Raw genomic sequence first — 20,313 nt, 5'->3', positions numbered from 1 at the left:
ACTTCTTCAAAATTGGGGCACATTGATTAGTCTTGCTGCTTTGGATCTTGAACTCTCTTCCCTTTTTTCCTTGCTGCGTTTTCACTGGCTTCGGCCTCTGCTGGTGCTAGCTGAAATCCTGTGACAAACATGTCTTCCATCTCCACCAATTTGCAGTGAATGGCTGCCATTTTAGTCCTAAATTCACTCTGCAGACGGTCAATTTCAATCTGCAATAATTCAAGCTTGGAATTGGTTAACAACTGGAGGGATTTCTGAGCTTTCTCTTTAGCCTCATTTCACTGGTTGAAGGGGTTCAGCATGCCTTCGATTGCCTCTAGAACCCTGTCCATAATCTGGTTGACGTCGACATTTTCAATGTTACGAGAAAAGGAACCAACATTCTCCATGGGGAACTTGCACAACGTGAACATTTGCTTACAGATGCTGGCTCTAATTGCCACTGCTTCTCTAGAACAGATCCCTGCTTGATTCGGAGGCCTGTGGGTGAAATATAAACTTCTCCATCAAATATAATCCTGGAGGGTTTTGTTGTCGAGATTGTCGTATACATCATGACCTCTGATCCCCTTGCTTCTCACAATTGAATGCAGGACTGGTTCATCCATGTTTGTTATGCTTCAAAATTCTTGCTGGAGATGCAATTTGATACGGAGGAAGTGAGGAAATAGCTCCAGTGTGATGCAAATTGAATGAAAACTCCTCGACCAATTAAAAATTCGAAGTCCAACACAAGGCAATGAACACACAGGGCGTTTGAGAGCTGACTTCGCATGCCATCTGTGGATGCAAGATCGGCAGGAGTACTGGAGGGGTGGTGTCCGAGGCCGGGCAGTAAATGACAGCCGCTAGACCATATGGGCCGTCGCCTCTGTAGCCTTTATACTCCAAAAATATGCTTGCTCTTCAGACTCCTCGAATATTAACATTTTTAATTGCTCATTAATGCAAATAATTGTTCCTTTTTTGCTGTTAGGAAGAGTCATGGCAATGGGGAATTTAATATAAATCTATTATTCAATTCTATAATCCCTTGGTCCAATCTTGTTCTTTTATTAGCTAAAGCATCCACTTTATCATGTTCAAACTGCTGAAGTTGTAGGAGAATCCGAAGCACAATGGGAGAGAGGCTGCAATTGTGCCGGCTAGCCTCCCAAACTCTCCAGGTTACTATCAATGTATCACCAAATATCATAGTTTTCTGGATCTTCTTTCCGATGGCTAGCTCTAAACCTTTTCAAAAAGCAAGGAACTCCTTGATTGTTGGTTGCCACCCGAAGTCCCCAGGCATATTGTATCTCGATTTTTTCATCGGGGCAAAGGATCACCCCTCCCACTCCTGCCACCCCTAATAAATTGCAGCTTTGTTAACCACCTGCAAGCCATTAAATTATAACTGCTTAATTAATTTGTATCTTTTGTTCCCTTTTTCTATATAGTACTTGTGTGTTGTCACTCTATTTGTTATGATGTGATGGGAATTACAGTGTGAACTGTTTAGATGTTGTGCTCTGCTGTTATATAATCCCTGTGCTTGGTGTCTTACAATGTAATGATTTTCTGTGAATAAAATTTTTCCATATCTTTGGAAAATGCCACCTGCTAACTATCATACGGGAGTCACTTTGCTGCTAACTATTGGGTGTCAGTTGCTTTGCTGTTGGATGGAGTTTATTGTTGCATTACTGCATTGAAGTGAATTATTCTATGACTCACGTTTCCTCTCAGTTCTAGTTTTTATAACCTCGAAGGATAAGTTGTTTTGAGCTGGTAATGCTGATTCATATAAGTATGATCAGGACATTGAGATATGCATATTAATATGAAGCATTATGTTAGCTACTATTGGAATATCATGGTGAATATGTAGATTTTCTTTGTCCTTGAATGCATCTAGTATTTGCTGCTAGGCATTTTGACATCAGTTTATTGTTCTCTGAACAATGAATTATCTGACCTCGGGTTCTTCCAGTGCCATGGAACAGTACTCATCTCACAACTTGGAACAGAACTCATCTCCAAACTTGGAACGAGGCTTATCTCAGAAACTGCCTCCTGGGGTAATTGAGATCTCAGCACATATGGAGTCACTGAATATAGGAGAAGACAATGAAGGAGGTCACAGTGGCTGTCATGAAGTAAGATTGGACCTTACTGATGATTTAATTCACATGGTATGTATGCATATGGTGTAGTTCTCATACCTGTTTACTTATTTTAACCTTTCTAAACTTGTTTAGAATTTACCTTTGTGGTGAGTGGTGACATAACTACCTGAGTTCGTTAGCTGTTCTGTTTCTCAAAATAACCATTCAGGGGATGCTTTTTTCTATATTATATAACTGATTTTAAAATATCACAAAATGTTTTTTTTGGGAATTTTTTCTGGGGTGGTTCTTTTTGGTATGCTAATTCTTACTTTCTATGTAACTAAATTCAAAAATATTTTCACAGGTCTTCTCTTTTCTGGACCATAAAACACTGTGTAAAGCCGGTCTAGCATGCAGGCAGTGGCATGCTGCTAGTGTTCATGAAGACTTCTGGAGATGTTTGAATTTTGAGAATTGCCAAATTACTGCACAGCAAGGTACTTGCTAATTACATCAGTGATCTATAAGTCACTTGCTACTGGAAAGAGATCAATGTTACCAAATGCATGCATAACTTATTTTTTGTTTTATGTTTCTAGATTTTAATGATTATTTACTTTTGTAGCTGGACAGTTGCTCTAATGTGTCGCAGGTATCCAAGAGCTGTACAACTGCATCTTCCAGGTTTTCTTTTGGATAATCCTAGCCGTGAAACATTGCGTTCTGTTCGTGAATCATTGTGTACTCTTAGGTAAGGTTGTTCAGTGTAAGTTGTAATCCTCACACTCTTCATATATTCAGTGTGATTGAAGATATCCTGGACCACTGGTGCCTATTTCAGCTCACATTATTCCTTCTTGTGCAGGAATCTCCGGCTGTTAACTATAGATCATGGGACTTTAAGTGATGCTTTTTTCAACTTAGTGGCCAGGTGTCCTATGTTGAACCGGTTGATAATCACTGAAGCTGTTTCAGGCAGAGGTGGTACTCGAGACATACGCATCCGTCATGAATCTCTGCGTCATCTCGAGGTTATTCGATGTCATATACTTCGAATCTTTGTCAGGTATATTTGAGATCAGATTTGTAGGCATTTATCCAGAAGCTATGAGAATAATGTAAAATGAAATATAACATGAATGATGTGCAGGTGTCCTCTCCTGGAAACATTGTCGCTTAAGCGGTCAGACATTTCATCTGCTATATTGTCATGTCCTCTTCTTCAAGAGCTTGATGTAGCTTCATGCCACAAACTTTCAGATCCAGGAGTTTGTATTGCAGCTATATCATGCCCATTATTACAGTCCTTGTGTATTTCCAATTGCTCTTATGTTAGTGATGATACGCTTAGAGAAATTGCAGTTGCTTGTACAGATCTCCGTTTTCTGGATGCATCCTACTGCTCAAATATTTCTCTGGAGGTTGCCTTTTGATTCCCATCAATAGGCAAATTTACAAAGGATATGTAGGCACTTAATTATAAATTTTCCTTTAAATTTTTCTGTATGCTGTTTTACTAAAACATCACTCATTTATTCTCAAGGCTGTGAGAATGCCAAGGCTTGTTGATCTGAGGCTCCATAATTGCGAGGGAATCAATGCCACATCAATAGCTTCTTTATCTGAGTGTGTTTTTCTTGAGGTGGGTTTTTATTTTTTGTAACCAGTGTTGGACAATTTATAATTCTAATTTGCATATGTTTTTTAATATTTTCTTGGTTTTTATGCAGGCACTTCAACTTGATTTCTGCTGGTTGCTAACTTCTGTCACACTGGATCTTCCAAGGCTTCGGCACATAAGTCTTGTCAATTGCCGCAAGTAAGTACATTATGTGTCTAATCTATATGCATTTTGAAATATTTTTGTATTTATTCCATTCATTTCCTATGAACTTTTGCTTGCAGGATTGTTGAATTGAACTTATCTAGTCCAGCTCTGGTATCTATAAATGTCACAAGTTGTCCAATTCTTAATCGAGTTGCTATTACATCAACTGCACTTGAGGTTTGCTGGAGAGATGGACTTCTGAGCTTATTGCAAGCTATTTTATGTTTTATTTTGTTTCTTATTTGCAATTAACAAAATTGTGATTTTACTGGCATATGCAGAAATTGGTTCTCCAGAAGCAGCAGAGTTTGACAACTATAATGTTACAATGCCTTTGTTTGTCTGAAGTTGATTTGACAGGGTGTGAATCATTGAATGACTCAATTTGTGAGGTTTTTAGGGATGGTGGTGGCTGTCCGATGCTCAATACCCTTATTCTTGATAGTTGTGAGGTATGTTTGGTTTTTGAGGTATGCCTTAGGCTTTTTGTAGATGCGACCTTTGCTATGTGCCCTTCCTAGTTTGTTACTTCATCATTTGTTTTCTCCTTGGATTTATGCAGTTAGCATATGTGAGAGTTCACAAAGGAAATGTAAGGTAGTCATTTAAAATCTAGGTTTACAGAATTCTAGGATTCTCTTCTGAAATTGATGAATAGCTGTGATTTTCTTAATTTTGAAAATCAATGAATGAATTTAGATCATTCCTTAAGAATCGACAGTGAGTAATACAATATTTTGAACTTAGTACTTTTGTGCACGGAGCTTTTAGCAAAGTAATTCTCCATAGAGGACTGGAATTTTCAGTTAGGCTGGCCCAAGGAAATGGGATTTGATGTAACAGATTTTTTGCAAAGTTCTTCAATACCGTGCAATCTTTGTAATGCACAATGATTAAAGTTATTCTCCATAGGGGACTGGAATTTTCAGATAGGCTGGCCCAAGGAAATGGGAATTGATGTAACAGATTTTTCGCGAAGTTCTTCAATACCATGCAATCTTTGTAATGCACAATGACTTATAGTTCACTAATAAAGATTTCTCTGTTTGTTATATCTTTTTGTAGAGCCTCACAAACGTGAACTTAAATAGCATATCATTGCGCACTCTCTCTCTTACTGGTTGCCTTGGACTGACTAACCTTCAACTAGCATGTCCAAGACTGCAGAAAGTCCATCTAGATGGCTGTGATCACCTGGAGAGAGCCTCATTTTCCCCTGTAAGTGTTTTCTGTGTGTTTCCTACATTCTATCAATATGCTGCTTTGTATGCTTTGCTTGCCAGTGCCCATCGATTAATAATATACCCTTTGAAATAACCTTAGTTTGTTCTTTTTTCGAAGAAGTATTCTTCATGTGTTATCATGCTCATCTGTTTTGAAGGCTTTAAATGAATTATGTAGTAAAGCATCTACTCATTGCAGGTTGGGCTTTGCTCACTTAACTTAGGAATATGTGCCCATCTGACTGAACTTGAAATTAGAGCTCCTCAAATGACAGCATTGGAGCTGAAAGGATGTGGTGTTCTGTCTCAAGCAAATATCGACTGTCCACAGTTGCACTCACTTGATGCCTCTTTCTGCAGGTTGGTTATCTTAAAAATTGTTTATGGTTGTGCTCCTTTTAACCACATATATGTCTTTTGTTAATGATGAAGTTCCCATTTACAATTTTTTTTGGATATTGTAGCTTACTTAACAATGATTGCTTGGCTGCTGCAACTGCTGCATGCCCTTCCATCGAGTTATTGGTTTTGATGTCGTGCACTTCAATTGGGCCAGAGGGGCTGTTGGCCCTACAGAGACTCTCCAAGTTGACACTTTTAGATATGTCTTATACATACTTGACAAATTTGCAGCCTATCATTGATTCTTGTTCCCAATTAAAGGTACCTTCAGAGACTTAATACTCTAGATTTCTTTTATACCTGACAATTTGCCACCTATCATAAATGGTATTTTTGATAGAAAACCTAAGTGCCTTTTTCTCCCTTGTATAAAAATCAGGTTTTGAAGCTTCAGGCTTGCAAATATCTTGAGAATACAGCATTGATTCCACTCCACAAAGGAAGAGCACTTCCAAACCTCTGTGAGTTGGATTTATCCTATGGCACTCTTAGCCAGTCTGCAATTGAAGAGCTTTTGACATGGTGCCAACATCTCACCCATCTGAGTTTGAATGGCTGTGTAAATATGCATAACTTTGATTGGAGATTTGGGGCTGGCAATTCTTACAGCGATTCAGAATCACATAAGAAACAAAATAAGTATGATTTGAGGGATGACAAAATCAATGTGAAAGGAAACCCAAATCAATCACTTCAACATCTTAATTGTGTAGGCTGTGCTAACATTAAAAAGGTTATAATTCCTGCCTCAGCTCAGTGTGTGAACCTGTCTTCTTTGAACTTGTCTCTTTCTGCCAATATCCAGGAAGTGAATTTGGCCTGTTTAAATCTAGCAACACTGAAATTAAGGTGAGTTTTATTATATTCTAACCTTAGATTTACTTAAGTTTCAAATGTACTTGAAGAGGTTTCATTTCTGGGAGACAAAACAATGGCTCATGAATGAATTTTTGCTTCAGCAACTGCATTGCTTTGGAGATACTCCAGCTAGATTGCCCTCGCTTGACCAGCCTGTTGCTTCAAGTATGTGCTTTTTGCCAAAGATGTAGTTTCATTCAATTATTTAATGTCTTGTCATTGCTGAAGATCATTTTTGAATCTTTATAGTTGTGTCACATATTTGTATCATACTGCACCTTTCTTTATCCAGGCATGTGGGATTGAAGAACAAGAATTAGAATGTACAGTTCAGTCATGTAACTTGCTTGAAACTCTTGATGTCCGCTTTTGCCCAAAGGTGAGTACTTTGATCTTTGATGCTCAGAAATTTGCATTTATTTGGATGGCTGTTGATGCAATCACTATTTTGAAAGGACAATCTCTTTTTGGTGTTGTTATTAGTAACAGTTTCTCTTGTGTGCAAAAGATATCCTCAACAAGCATTGCCAAGTTGCGTTTGATATCTCCTGATTTGAAACGGATTTACAGCAGTTTTTGAATATGGTACCTGGGCCTGCACATTTGATGGAAAGGCTTATTAATTGTTGAGTTTCACTTGGTTTGGATATAAGCAGCAGATGTAGCAAGTCATCACCATAACATGCTATTTTAACTTTAAATTCAGTCTTGGTGTCTGAGTTGGAGTTTTTTTGTCTGGGCATCTATGAATTGTGTACATAGGAATGGCAGAATTTTGGTGTGCTAAGACTGCCTGTTCCATTGTTCCGGAATTATTTTTCAGAAGTCATTACAGTTTGTTTCTTCCAAAGTCTTTATATTCATATTTTATGATGTCAGTAGGCTTGGCATTGTTGAGATGTGCCTTGAGTTGTTGAGATCTACAGCAGTCAGTGAAACTTGAAAGTATCAGATTGTTTCCGTTGCAGAATTTTATCTGTGATCATCATATCTATATATAATTTTTGTGGCTCAATGCAGATTAATATGTAAAAGATACCACTTATCGAGTTTAATCTCTTTTTGCTATCTCATTGTTCTTGTCCAACTTCTTGTGGAGAACCATGTAAAGAAAATTTGTAGTAGCATTTTTTGAAGATTGTGTCAGCGGCTTATTTAAATTTTATATACTGTTGAGGAGTAGAGATAGCTTATTTTGCGTCAATTATAATTTTCATGATTCTTATTTTTTTTTTTAAATGTTTCTCTTTATATACCAAGTACCCTTCTCAACTTCTACACCTTTTAAAATGTTTCTCCGTATATCAAATTAGACATTGTTCTGCATTTATCTTGTTTTGAATTTCAATAATTTATTCCTCTGCCACTGATCACTGATACAGTATGGATGTTTCGTTGTTTTGAAGACCTTAAACTTCAATGTTCTCTTGAATACTGATGTGTATGTATAGTTAGATTGAAGACGACCAAACTGGAGCACAGAAAAAGATTTCCCTATGAATGTTTTACTGCTCAAACTTGTAATCTTCATTGATAACATCGGCTACTGCCTTTACTAGTGCTTTTAAATCTGGTGGCTTCAGATCTAGCGTGATGTTTAGGTCTGACACTGACCTTGGTTGTTGCCAAGACACAGGAGTTGGAGTGTTCATCTAAGCATCCATGAATTGTTTACATAGGAATGGCAGAATTTTGGATGTGCTCGGACTGCCTATCCCATTGTACAGGGATTATTTTTTACAAGTCATTATAGCCTGTTTGTTACAAAGTCATTGTATTCATATTTCATGATATCTGTGTGCCTTTTAGTTATCAAGATATGCTTTGGGTTGTTGAGATGTACAGCTGCTGGTGAAATTATTAGGTAGTTTCAGTTGCAGAATTTTATTTCTGATCTTCATATCCACATATGTGTTTGTGAGATCAAGGCAGCCTATTAGGTAAAATGTACTACTTGTTATGCTTCATCTCTTATGCTATTTCATTATTCTTCTCTAAGATCCATCTGTATACCCTGGTCTTGTTGTGGAGAACCAGTAGCATTTTTTGAAGACTCTGTCAGTGGTTTGTTTAAGCACTGTTTGTAATCGGCACTACGTCAGTGAAACCCAACAGAAGCATAAGTTTAATTCAGAGATAGAGAAGTGACTCTCTCTCTCTCTCATATCCACACACACACACACACATGTAAAAGTCACATGACACGTCCCCCCTGTGTTTCGAATCCTTTGTGTCAGACATGACACGTGTGTCCGACACGAGTTTGACTTGTGTTGGATGTGAGTTCTACTAGTGTCCCAAAATTTAGACGTGTGCCCTGTGAAAAAAAGGTATTGAAATCGATTTATTGTGTCATTCTCACGCAATTAAGTCACTATGTTGGATCTCTTAAAAGTTTTGGAGTGCAACTCAGGGAAATTAAGCAATGTTAGAAGGGATTACAAGTGTTGGGAAGTAGATTTGTCCAGGCCCTACAAATGCTATTAATGGTGATGTTAAGTAAAAGTGCCATTATCCTTTGTCTTTCATTTTCATCATTTAACATTGCCATTAATTGACTCAGAATGTTTGAGAGTGGTTTCAATCTTATGGGATTTTATATGGAAAAAGTAGAATTTTAGATCCAACTCAAAATCCAACAGACTTAATAGTTTTCAGGATTCCAGGATTGGGGGGATTACAACGTTTCCATTGGAGTTCGTCATGTATGAGGGTATGGAACTAGCATTTAATTAAGAGGACCAAGTCTTCTATATACCTTGATGTTGGTGGCATTGATTGTTGAACTCCTTTGTCGTGACCTTAGTTAAAATGCACTCATCTCTCAAACAAAATCTCAATTTGACATGTTAAGTTTTTTCTATCTTATTTTAATGCTTAGAGGGTGATATTGATGCTAAGGTCCCAATCTAAGCAATGATTTTGATGATATCGTACTAGTTATTTGTTGTTGCATTGATTTTTTTGGACTATACAGGCCATTTATGGCCTCTTTGTTGATGTATTTTGTTGGAAACACTGAGAGGGGGGTGAATTAATATTTCTTTTCAATTGTTATTTTTACCAGTTAGATCACTTATATTTAGAACACAAAATGAACAATAAGAATAAATGATTTTATTAATTTCTTCTTTATAATAAATCAAGTACAATATATGTAGGGCTCCAACCCTAGATGAAGACATCGATCTTCAATTCCCCAGGCTCCAACCTGTAATGTACCAAGCACCGACTTGGACTTTCCAAGCCACCAAGCTTGTCAATTTTGAAGCACCAACCTCAAGGGCTCCAACCTTGTATCTAGTTTAGGCTCCGACCTAGTTTCTTGAGGACTTCAATCCTCTAGGGCTCCAACCCTATCTTCCAAGGCACCAACCTTGTCCCTTCAAGGCTCCAACCTCTTGGGCTCCAACCCTTAGCTTGACTTTGTCAAGATATGTTTGGTTATACTTCATGGCTCCCAATGTCTTCTTCAAGGAGCCCTGTCAATCTTTGCTTAGTCTTCACTTTATGTAGGTTTTAACCCCGTACATAAATTACCTGCATACGAATTGTAAAACACAGAAAATAAACAATGCGAGAGCATAACACATAAAACACATATACACAGAGATTTTCCCCTGGATCTCAAAACCGGTGTTACCAGCTAGATTTTTCATTATTTTCCTTTCAATGTTACAATACATATTCATACATGCCGAAGCATCCAATACCATGGACCGAAAACCATCGCGTCCAAAACCATGGACCAAAAACCATCGTGTTCAAAAAACCATGTGCGAAAATCATGCACAAAATCATAGGTGGGTCCGTCCAACCTAACATAGGGTCCAAAACCAAAATTTTCCGAGGCAGCGCGGGGTTACAGGTACCCCTCAAACCCTCTGTGACCTCCCCCCCTCTAATCCCCGGGTAACTACGTGGGCTAGTCATGGAAATAATATAACACAACCCAACATTCTCCCACTTGTTTTCTTTCCATAGGGGCCACAAGAGAGCTTAGTCATTTATCCAACCTTGCAACGCCCATTGTTTCTCTACACCAAGAGAACTTCTTAGAGCTCACAGATTTTGTCAATGCATCTGCAGTATTCTTCAAAGTGTCCACCTTTACCAACAACACATTTTTGTCTTCTATCATATCCCTCACAAAGTGATACTGAACATCAATGTGCTTTGTCTTTGAATGATATACAGGGTTCTTTGCCAAGAAAATTGCACTTTGGTTGTCACAGTCTATCCTTATAGTTTCCTGTACTAACTCCATACTTGAACACAATCTCTCCAACCAAACTGCTTCCTTGCTTGCATGAGTGGCTGCCATGTATTCTGCCTCTGTAGTTGATAGTGCCACTACAGATTGTTTCTTACTCATCCAACTGATTGCACCTCCAAATAGGTTAAACACATACCCACTTGTAGATCTTCTCTGATCCAGATCTCCAGCTTAGCCTGCATCAACAAAGCCATGAATATCCAACACTCTGTCCAATCCTGGTCTTCCTTGGTAGTACAAACCATAATCACTAGTGCCACGCAAATACCTGAAAACCCGCTTCACTGCTATCCAATGCTCCTTCCCTGGTTTTGACATAAACCTGCTTAATACTTCCACTGCATGTGTAATGTTTGGTCTAGTGCAGACCATTGTATACATTAGGCTACCGACTGCACTTGTATATGGAACACGGGACATGTCCTCTTCCTCTTCTTGTGTCTTGGGACACTGTCCAACACAACCTCACACCTATAGGAATAGGAACCTTCACCGGTTTACTATCCTGCATATTAAACCTCTGCAATATTTTCTCGACATACTTCCTCTGGTTTAACCAGAGCTTCATCTTTGTCTGATCTCTTTTAATTTCCATGACCAAGATATAGTTTGCAGCACCAAGATCTTTCATGTCGAATTTGGAGGACAAATGGGTCTTCAAATCCTGGATAATTTCTTTGTCATTTCCAACCAGCAACATATCATCCACATACAAGACCATATAAATAACACGGTCACCAATTAATTTAAAATACACACAGTGATCTGCTTTGCTTTTGGTGAAGTCAAGTCCCCGTATAAATGTATCAAATTTCTGATACCACATCCTTGGTGATTGTTTCAACCCATACAGAGACTTCTTTAACTTACATACCAGTTCTTTCTTACTCTTCACCGCAAAGCCTTTAGGTTGCTTCATGTAGATTTCCTCTTCCAGATCCCCGTGAAGAAATGTTGTCTTCACATCCATCTGTTCTACTTCAAAATCAAAAGCAACAACAACAGATAAAAGTAATTTAATAGAATTTACCTTGGCAACAAGAGAAAAAATATCACCAAAATCAATTCCCGGACACCTGGGAATAACCTTTTGCTACCAACCGAGCTTTGTATTTCTCCACTTTTCCTTCTGCATTTGTCTTTTTTTTGAACACCCATTTGCTGCCAATGGGTTTCCTTCCAGCTGGCAACTCTACCAGATCCCAAGCCTCATTTTTGTGCAAAGATACCATTTCATCAACCATGGCCTCTTTCCAGAGTTTTCCATCCTCTGAATCTACTGCTTTTTTCACAATTCTAAGATCATCATCATTAATAAATAAAGAAAAATTTGAACAGAAAGCAGATGGACTATACCTTTATGGCTGCCTTCTTTTTCGAACTGATCTTTTCACACCCGGAGTTTGTGGCTTTTCATCTTTTGATTCCTCCTCTGTTGTAGATTTTGATTCTTCCTCCTTTACCTCAAACTCTATCTTCTCAGGTTCCTTTGATTGGACTTCATGTTTAATAACATCTTTCACCTCTTTGAACACCACATCTTGGCTGTACACAACCTTCCTTGTTACTGGGTTTTAAAACTTATAACCCTTTAAACCATCCTTATACCCAATAAAGATGCACTTCTCAGATTTACTATCCAACTTGGTTCGTTTCTCCTTTGGAACATGTACATATGCATCACATCCAAATACCCTCAGATGTGAAAGAGAGGGTTTCTTATTAGTCCATACCTCTTGTGGAGTTTTATCCTCCAACGTTGATGAAGGTGATCTGTTGACTAGGTAATATGCGGTATCCACCGCCTCTGCCTAGAATTCTTGTCCTAACTCAGCACCACTGAGCATGCTTCTTGCCCTTTCCATCAAAGTCTTGTTCATTCTTTCTGCAACTCCATTTTGCTGAGGTGTATATGGAGTAGTCTTTTGCCGTGCTATACCACACTTCTTACAAAATTCTTCAAATTTCTTACTGCAAAACTCTCCACCGTTATCTGTCCTCAGCACCTTTATTTTCTTCTCTGTCTGGTTTTCCACCAGAGCCTTAAATTCTTTAAACTTGTTAAAAACTTCATATTTCTTCTTAAGGAAATATATCCATGTATTTCTTGAGAAGTCATCTATAAATGATACATAGTACACAGACTTACCCAGTGATGGAACCTTCACAGGTCCAAACACATCACTGTGCACAAGCTCTAATATCTGTTTTGCCCTCTTATCACCAGAGGGGAAACTCACCCGATTCTGCTTCCGATATACACAATTTTCACATAAATCAAAATCCAGAGAGTTATTACTCATACCTTCTACCATACCTTTACCATGAAGTATTCGAAGGCCCTTCTCTCCAATATGTCCAAGCCTTTGATGCCACAACATGGTATTCTCTCCAGAGACCATTAGATTTTCAGCTCCACTTTCAGGAATCACTGAACTGTTGCACCTATCAACAACAGTGCTACCTTGCAGCTTGTACAGAGTTCTAATCTGAACTCCCTGCATCAATACCAGTGCTCCTTGAACCATCTTGCAGGTATCCTTCTCGAACACTGTTTTTACACCTGCATCATCCAGCTTGCTACCAGAAATCAGGTTTCTGGCTAATGCAGGAATATGCAGAACACACGGAAATGTTCTAACCCTTCCACCTTGTAGCTTCAACTTTTCTTTTCCACGACCAATGATTCTAGCCTTCCTGTCATCCCCCAAGAAGACATCACCACCATCATATTTCTCATACTCACAGAACCACTCTCTATGGGGAGTGAAGTGAAATGATGCACGAGTCAATCAACCATGCCTCATGATCTACATGTGTACTTGAAGAAGCTAAGTACACATCCCCACCTTCACCTGAGGTGGTTTTCGCCTCTGCAGAAGCAGCATCATCAGATCCCTTTCCTTTATCAGGAGCTTTAGATTTACAATCCCTTTTGTAGTGCCCTTCCTTTCAGCGTTTCTAGCACACCACCTTTATAGGTTTTCCTAGAGACTTAGATCTCCCTCTAGATTTAGATCTCCCGCTCGATGACTTATTTTTGTTTCTGTTCTGGGATCGTCCTCGTACAGACAAGGCATCACCATTCTGGCTCTCCATATTTTTCTGTCTCATCTTCTTTGTCAGCAAGGATGAGACTATTTTATCAAACTGTAAGGCAGTTGCATTGCTACCTATTACAATAACCAGACTATCCCACGAATCTGGTAGAGAACACAACACACTGATGCACTTATCTTCATCTGAAATTTTAATATCAACAGATGCTAACCGACTTACCACAGTATTAAATGCGTTCAGAGGCTCTGTCACCGAGTCTCCATCTTTCATCCTCAGGTTATACAGCTTTTTCTGCAGGAACAGTTTATTCACCAGAGACTTAAATTGGTACAAAGTCCCTAACTTGTCCCACAAAGCCTTTGCTGTAGTTTCCCCTGATACATTCAACAATACTGAATCTGAGACACACAATCGTATTGTGCTCTTTTCTTTCTGATCCAACGTCTTCCATTCTTCATTGGACACTCTCGTTGGTTTAGTACCCGAATCTACCGCGATCCACTGATCTTTATCCACCAACAAATCCTCCATCTTGAGTTTCCACAATTCAAAACTTTGACCATTAAATTTCTCGATCTCTATCTTTCCACTGCTCGCCATCTTATTTCACCACCAAAATCGATCTCGCAGATCTCCCACTGAACAGGGTCTACCACAGGCCCGAATGAAACCCCTCAGCAACAAAGGCATCTCTTTGAAGCCAAAATAGCTCCGATACCAAATGTAGGTTTTAACCATGTACAGAAATTACTTTCATACGAATTATAAAACACAGAAAATAAACAATGCGAGAGCATAACACATAAAACACATATACACAGAGATTTTCCCCTGGATCCCAAAATCGGGACTACCAGCTTGATTTTTCATTATTTTCCTTTCAATGTTACAATACATATTTATACATGCCGAATCATCCAATACCATGGACTGAAAACCATTGCGTCCAAAACCATGGACCGAAAACCATCACGTTCAAAAAACCATGTGCCAAAATCATGCACAAAATCATAGGTGGGTCCGCCCAACCTAACATAAGGTCCAAAACCAAAATTTTCCAGAGCGCTGCCTCGGACCCCATAGAGTGGGGTTATGGGTACCCCTCAAACCCCCTATGATGTCCCCCCCTCTAACCCCCGGGTAACTACGTGGGCTAGTTGTGGAAAGAATATAACACAACCCAACACTTTAGTCCCCACATCACATCATCAATGACAACCTTGATCTCTTAAAATGTGTCACCACTCTTCTTCATCACGCCCAAACAATTTCTTCCAAGATACCTCATGATGAATTCAACACATCATGATCTCAAGGGTGCGTCCAAGATTAGCTTCTACAAGTCTTCCAATAAGTTTTTTAAAATCCTTCAAGGTGTCTTTAATATGCTACCCCAAGAATTTGTTGAAGAAAATGTAACTAGGTTCGATATTTATACATGTAATTTTGATCTTTGTACTTGTAAAGAAAAGAAATATTATCTTTGAGAATTATAAGAATGAGTTTCTTGCTCATTCCATAGGTCTAGGAAAATCAAAGAGTCAAAGAGCTCTTCTTGAGCATTCATGAAATGTATATGAGTCAACGTAAAGTCAAGAACAACCCTCCAACGCCAGCACAATCCTTTTGAAAACAAGCAAGCAAAATGATGAAAAGAACAGTTAAGTCGGCCAGCAAAATTAACATAAGAATAGACACGTCAGTTCAAATGAAGTGACACAACAATTCATTAATTCATGCTGGCTTGCATGCATGGACATACACCTATAAATAGGTAGCTGGGGTCACCGCAAAAGAACATAGAAGTATCTCACATCTCTCTGAAGAAACTCAGATGGGTATAGGTCCGGATTTCACATATTTTAAGGAGCACAATCTCAGATAAGCATAATATAGATACCACCTCCGACTCACTTGAAATCTCGCTAAGAGGTCTCAGTCTCCTTGTTATAGGCCTCAGTGCATCACTAAAGCAGTATACCCCTCAGTGAAAAAGAGATGATATGAATTTCGGTGTCATAATAAGTTCAATCACAAGTATACACCCTCGGCAAGAAGGATCCCTATCAAACTCTGTCTCGGCCTTCATATATCATAAGCACAGTCATGATTTTGATGATCATCATCTCACTGCCTCGGAATATACATGGTAAAGAAGATCGATATGATCTCTGTTGTAATGCAGCAGCCATGAAGCTCATAGCTATGATGAGTGTCTCAGTGGAAGTACAGGGATATTCTCAGTGATGTTGCAACAATAATGTATGTCTTCATGGTGCAGTGAAGATGATGATTTCAGCAGTATGAAGAAGAGGATTGGTGGCTTGGTCTTGGAGTGGCTCAGTTAGTCAAGGGTCAGGGTCTTGGTGTTCGTCAATTGGAATCTCTATAAGAAGCATTGAGTTTTCCTCTCCAAGAGGGAGAGGTTTTGGCCTTGGTAGAATGTCAACTTATTGTGATCATGTCTCTTTGTTATGGTAGCTATCTAATGATTAAAGAAGAAACACTAATGATTAACAAGCTAAGCATTAATAGTTATCATGTAAAGACGAATCTCATTAACTCCATGCTCTAGATTCTTCAACATGGTATCAGAGGTATGGTTGTAGTCTAAGGAAGGGCATAAAAGAGACACTTAAGGATCAGCTTCAAGAAGGACATCAAAACACGTTGAAGGAATTGAAAGATCAATCTTCAAAAAGAAGTATACAACAACAAGACAATTCAAGATCAATCTAAGTTAAAGTGAAGTCTCAATGCTAGTACTCAAAAGTTAGATCACTCTGAATCTTCAGATGGTACAAACAGGTACAAGACCTCGGTGATGAAGTTCTCCTCTATCAGTCTCAATGAGCACAACAAAGTATGATATCTCAACATTCTTATGATTACAATACAGTCATTGTCTCGACCTCCTCATAATCGCAGTCCTCATCATGCGAAATGATGTCACCACATAATATATTATTAGCATGCTCATGATGGAGAGATACTAACAAGTCTTGGTATCTCTGTCTTGGTAATCTCTTGGCATAAGAATGATGGTTTCAAAGATCCTATAGCACCACTTAGTTTTGATGGAAAGAATCATGGTAATCCCAGAGTAGTGAACAGTCTCATACACAGTCTCGAATAAGAAACTAAGCAATACTATAGTAATATATATATTCTCCACAAAACCATGACAAGTAAGATCTCGATGATAAACACACTTACATTCTTGGTCAAGGAGCAGTCATGATCCTAACATAGGATATGATCTCAGTAAAAACTATGAAGAGACTCTCATGATCTCGATAGATCAAAAGGCAGATCTCCAATACACATCTCAATAAAATCACAGTGATGAATTCGGTGACAAGTTTGGGCTCACAACAAGGTGCACAATCCGAATGAACAACACTCATAAGACATCACTGTCTCGGTGCAGTGTTACAACGATATACTTGTCACAATTCTGAATCTTGTAGCATGATGCTCGGATCAGAGCATGAACTTGTTGATGCTAAAGTATAATAAGGTCCACTTGTGGGATGGCAGTATCACAAGCATGTCAACAATGTGTTTAGTATAGGAGTAAAAAATCATGATGCCAGAAGGTCTCCAAAGGAGTTTTGGTAAAAGGATACTAGTGGTTCATGATGGTAAAAGGATAGTCATAGTCCTCATGAAAAAGGTCCTTACATAAAATAAGGAGGATTGTCATAATCCTCGTAGAAAAGAGAAATCATTGATGTCTATGGAAAGGTCTTTGAAGGTCAAATAATGCTTGAATGTATCAAGAGACTCATAAGAATCATATGAAATCACTCAAAGGTCCTCACATGCTAAAAGAGGAGACATAAAGAGAGATATATGAAATTCTAGAAGATATACTCTCTGAAATTATAGTAAAGAAGGTCACATCACTTAGACCAACACAAAAGCTTGGTCCTCAAGCAAAGCAAGAAAGAATAAGTATAGCTAAGATTCAATGCTATAGAAAGATTTTGGAAGCTCATATCACTGAAAGATGGAGGAAGCTGAAGAAAAGGGCCAAGGAAAGAGGGAGTAACAAATCTCTCCTATGAGTAAGATAGTATCCCTCACAAAAAGGGTCCTATCATAAGCTCCTAAATCTTGTGCTATAAGATATGACAATGATAATAAGATGCATCATGGCATCATGGAAGCATTAGAAACAAGAGCTCGTGATATCACCATGGGAATCATGAAAGACAAAATCCATGGCAGACAAACATGTATGATATAGCTCTTGGGAACCTCAGTGGACATTGAAGGAAGGGAAGAAGTCATCTAAGACAAGGCTCATCATACATCAAGTCAAAAAGGAAACATCTGCCAGTTGGGGATATACAAGATCCTCAAAAATTCTCTAATGGAATCCTCATCGAAGAGTTCACTAATCTAGAAAGGAAGCAAGTGTTTCAACGGGAACTCCAACTTATGGAATCCATGAGATGATGATGTGATGACATAAAGCAGATCAAGGGATTGAAGATCTCTTCAATCAAGGAAGCTGTTGGAAGAAGCCTCGATGACTTGAAGGTAAAATAAGGTACGTATTCTTGTGTTTAGATGACATGTCATATGGTTGCAGGTAACATGGATCATTGCTTCTATCTTAAGAAGCATGATCAAGAGAGAGAATATCTCCTCCTCTGAAAGGACGCAGGAAGGCATAAGTCGCACTAGATGAAATCAACATAATATGTCCTCATTTGAAGTATGAGGTGGTTGACTACAATGAAGACCCTTGACAATGGATATCTTTGGGAGATGTGTGAACATGTATGCAGGACACTGATAGATGTCATGATGAAGAGCCATCTCGTAAGGTATGATTTGATGTAATATGATGTTTTGATTTTGTGAATAATGTCTGGATAATGTAGGGCTACTCGAGCAAGAGTTGTAAATACAAGTACAACTAGCATTCATGTGATGGATGGAAGAAGCATGGTGAGAAAGTAGTCATATAACAAAAGTTCCAAATATGAAGAAGGCCACTTTCCTTGAAGAAAGGATTGACATAACGAACTAAGGAGGAAAGTGATCAATGGTTGTTGCCCTACAAGGAAGAAGCTCAACTAACTTTCGTCACATCAAGGAGAAAAGATGAACAAGCCGCTGAAGGACCCACGAAGAAGAAGTTGTTGATGTATGGAAGAGTCCCTAGCTAAAAGGGAGCTCTAACTAGTCCCTGATCAAGAGGGAGCTTGGATTAGATCACCCCTGATTACAAAGGAGTGATAGTTGTGTTTTTCTATTTCATATGTCATGCACTAGACCATGGCTAACAACCGTAAGTCTAGGTGAAGGCCATGAATGGAAATGTAGACACAACATTCTTTTCTTCACCTGGGAAGAAAGAATGGAGGATTGGGCAATCATTTGGCATTTGATGCTCTTTAAGGATGTGTAGGGCATTTAAGATAAGAATAGGCAAGAGGACTGATATTCTTTGAGGGTTGGGAACCTAAGATAAGAATAGTCCTAGAAGGTCATACACAATGAACACTCGGGTGGGTATGTACCATGAGAGACAATGATGAAGGTGTTTATAGTCATTGGTCTCACCAGCATTGTAGCTCATGGTCTCGTGAAAAGATGGAGTTGTTTGTCAAGGCCTCGCACTATGACAATGTTGGATGATATGATGCTATACAAATGGGTTACCAATCTGATTCTTCTTATGATAAATTCTTCAAATTGAGAATAACCAAGTACCATTATAAATACCTCCCTAGTTAAGAGGGAGTGTTGAAGAAAATGTAACTAGGTTCGGTATTTATACATGTAATTTTGATCTTTGTACTTGTAAAGAAAAGAAATATTATTTTTTAGAATTATAAGAATGAGTTTCTTGCTCATTCCATAGGTCTAGGAAAGTCAAAGAGTCAAAGAGCTCTTCTTGAGCATTTATGAAATGTATATGAGTCAACCTAAAGTCAAGAACAACCCTCTAAGACCAGTGCAATCCTCTTGAAAACAAGCAAGCAAAACGATGAAAAGAACAATCAAGTCGGACAACAAAATTGACATAAAGAATAGACACATTGGCTCAAATGAAGTGACACAACAATTCATTAATTCATGTTGGTTTGCATGCATGGACATACACCTATAAATAGGCAGTTGGGGTCACCGCAAAAGAACATAGAAATATCTCGCATCTCTCTGAAGAAACTCGGATGGGTATAGGTTTGGACTATATTTTAAGGAGCACTCTCTCGGATAAGCACAATAGAGATACCACCTTGGACTCACTTGAAATCTCGCTAAGAAGTCTCAGTGTCCTCCTTGTTACAGGCCTTGGTGCATTACTAAAGCAGTATGCTCTGTGAAAAAGAGATTATATGAATTTCAGTGTCATAATAAGTGCAGTCACAAGTATACACTCTCGGCAAGAAGGATCCCTATCGAAATTTGTCTCGACCTTCATATATCATAAGCACAGTGACGATTTTGATGATCATTGTCTCAATGTCTTGGAATATACATGATAAATAAGATCAATGTGATCTTTGTTGTAATGCAACAGCCATGAAGCTCATAGCTATGATGAGTCTCTCG

The 20,313-nt window shown here is 38.5% G+C and overlaps 1 protein-coding gene across 1 annotated transcript in view; it reads left to right on the top strand.

The window, feature by feature from the left end:
• Positions 1–7,474, top strand: part of LOC149258077 (F-box/LRR-repeat protein 15-like) — a 195,120-nt gene extending 187,646 nt beyond the window's left edge. Inside the window, exons 2-17 of the mRNA XM_089414651.1 lie at positions 1,973–2,174; positions 2,455–2,587; positions 2,724–2,841; positions 2,956–3,156; positions 3,241–3,511; positions 3,634–3,732; positions 3,821–3,909; positions 3,996–4,095; positions 4,200–4,370; positions 4,984–5,136; positions 5,341–5,501; positions 5,606–5,804; positions 5,923–6,392; positions 6,503–6,566; positions 6,694–6,780; positions 6,910–7,474. Coding sequence (XP_089270777.1) covers positions 1,973–2,174; positions 2,455–2,587; positions 2,724–2,841; positions 2,956–3,156; positions 3,241–3,511; positions 3,634–3,732; positions 3,821–3,909; positions 3,996–4,095; positions 4,200–4,370; positions 4,984–5,136; positions 5,341–5,501; positions 5,606–5,804; positions 5,923–6,392; positions 6,503–6,566; positions 6,694–6,780; positions 6,910–6,981 — 2,590 coding nt within the window. The 3' untranslated portion in view covers positions 6,982–7,474. The remainder of the gene's footprint in view (positions 1–1,972; positions 2,175–2,454; positions 2,588–2,723; positions 2,842–2,955; positions 3,157–3,240; positions 3,512–3,633; positions 3,733–3,820; positions 3,910–3,995; positions 4,096–4,199; positions 4,371–4,983; positions 5,137–5,340; positions 5,502–5,605; positions 5,805–5,922; positions 6,393–6,502; positions 6,567–6,693; positions 6,781–6,909) is intronic.
• The last annotated feature ends 12,839 nt before the right edge of the window (positions 7,475–20,313 follow it).

The sequence above is a fragment of the Pinus tabuliformis genome, chromosome 6 (genome assembly GCF_031772625.1).
Source record: "Pinus tabuliformis cultivar Carrire ecotype Pingquan chromosome 6, CPIR1, whole genome shotgun sequence".
Lineage (NCBI taxonomy): Eukaryota > Viridiplantae > Streptophyta > Pinopsida > Pinales > Pinaceae > Pinus > Pinus tabuliformis.
Note: the sequence above shows the minus strand (reverse complement) of the source record. Positions and strands in the feature narration are given on the sequence as shown.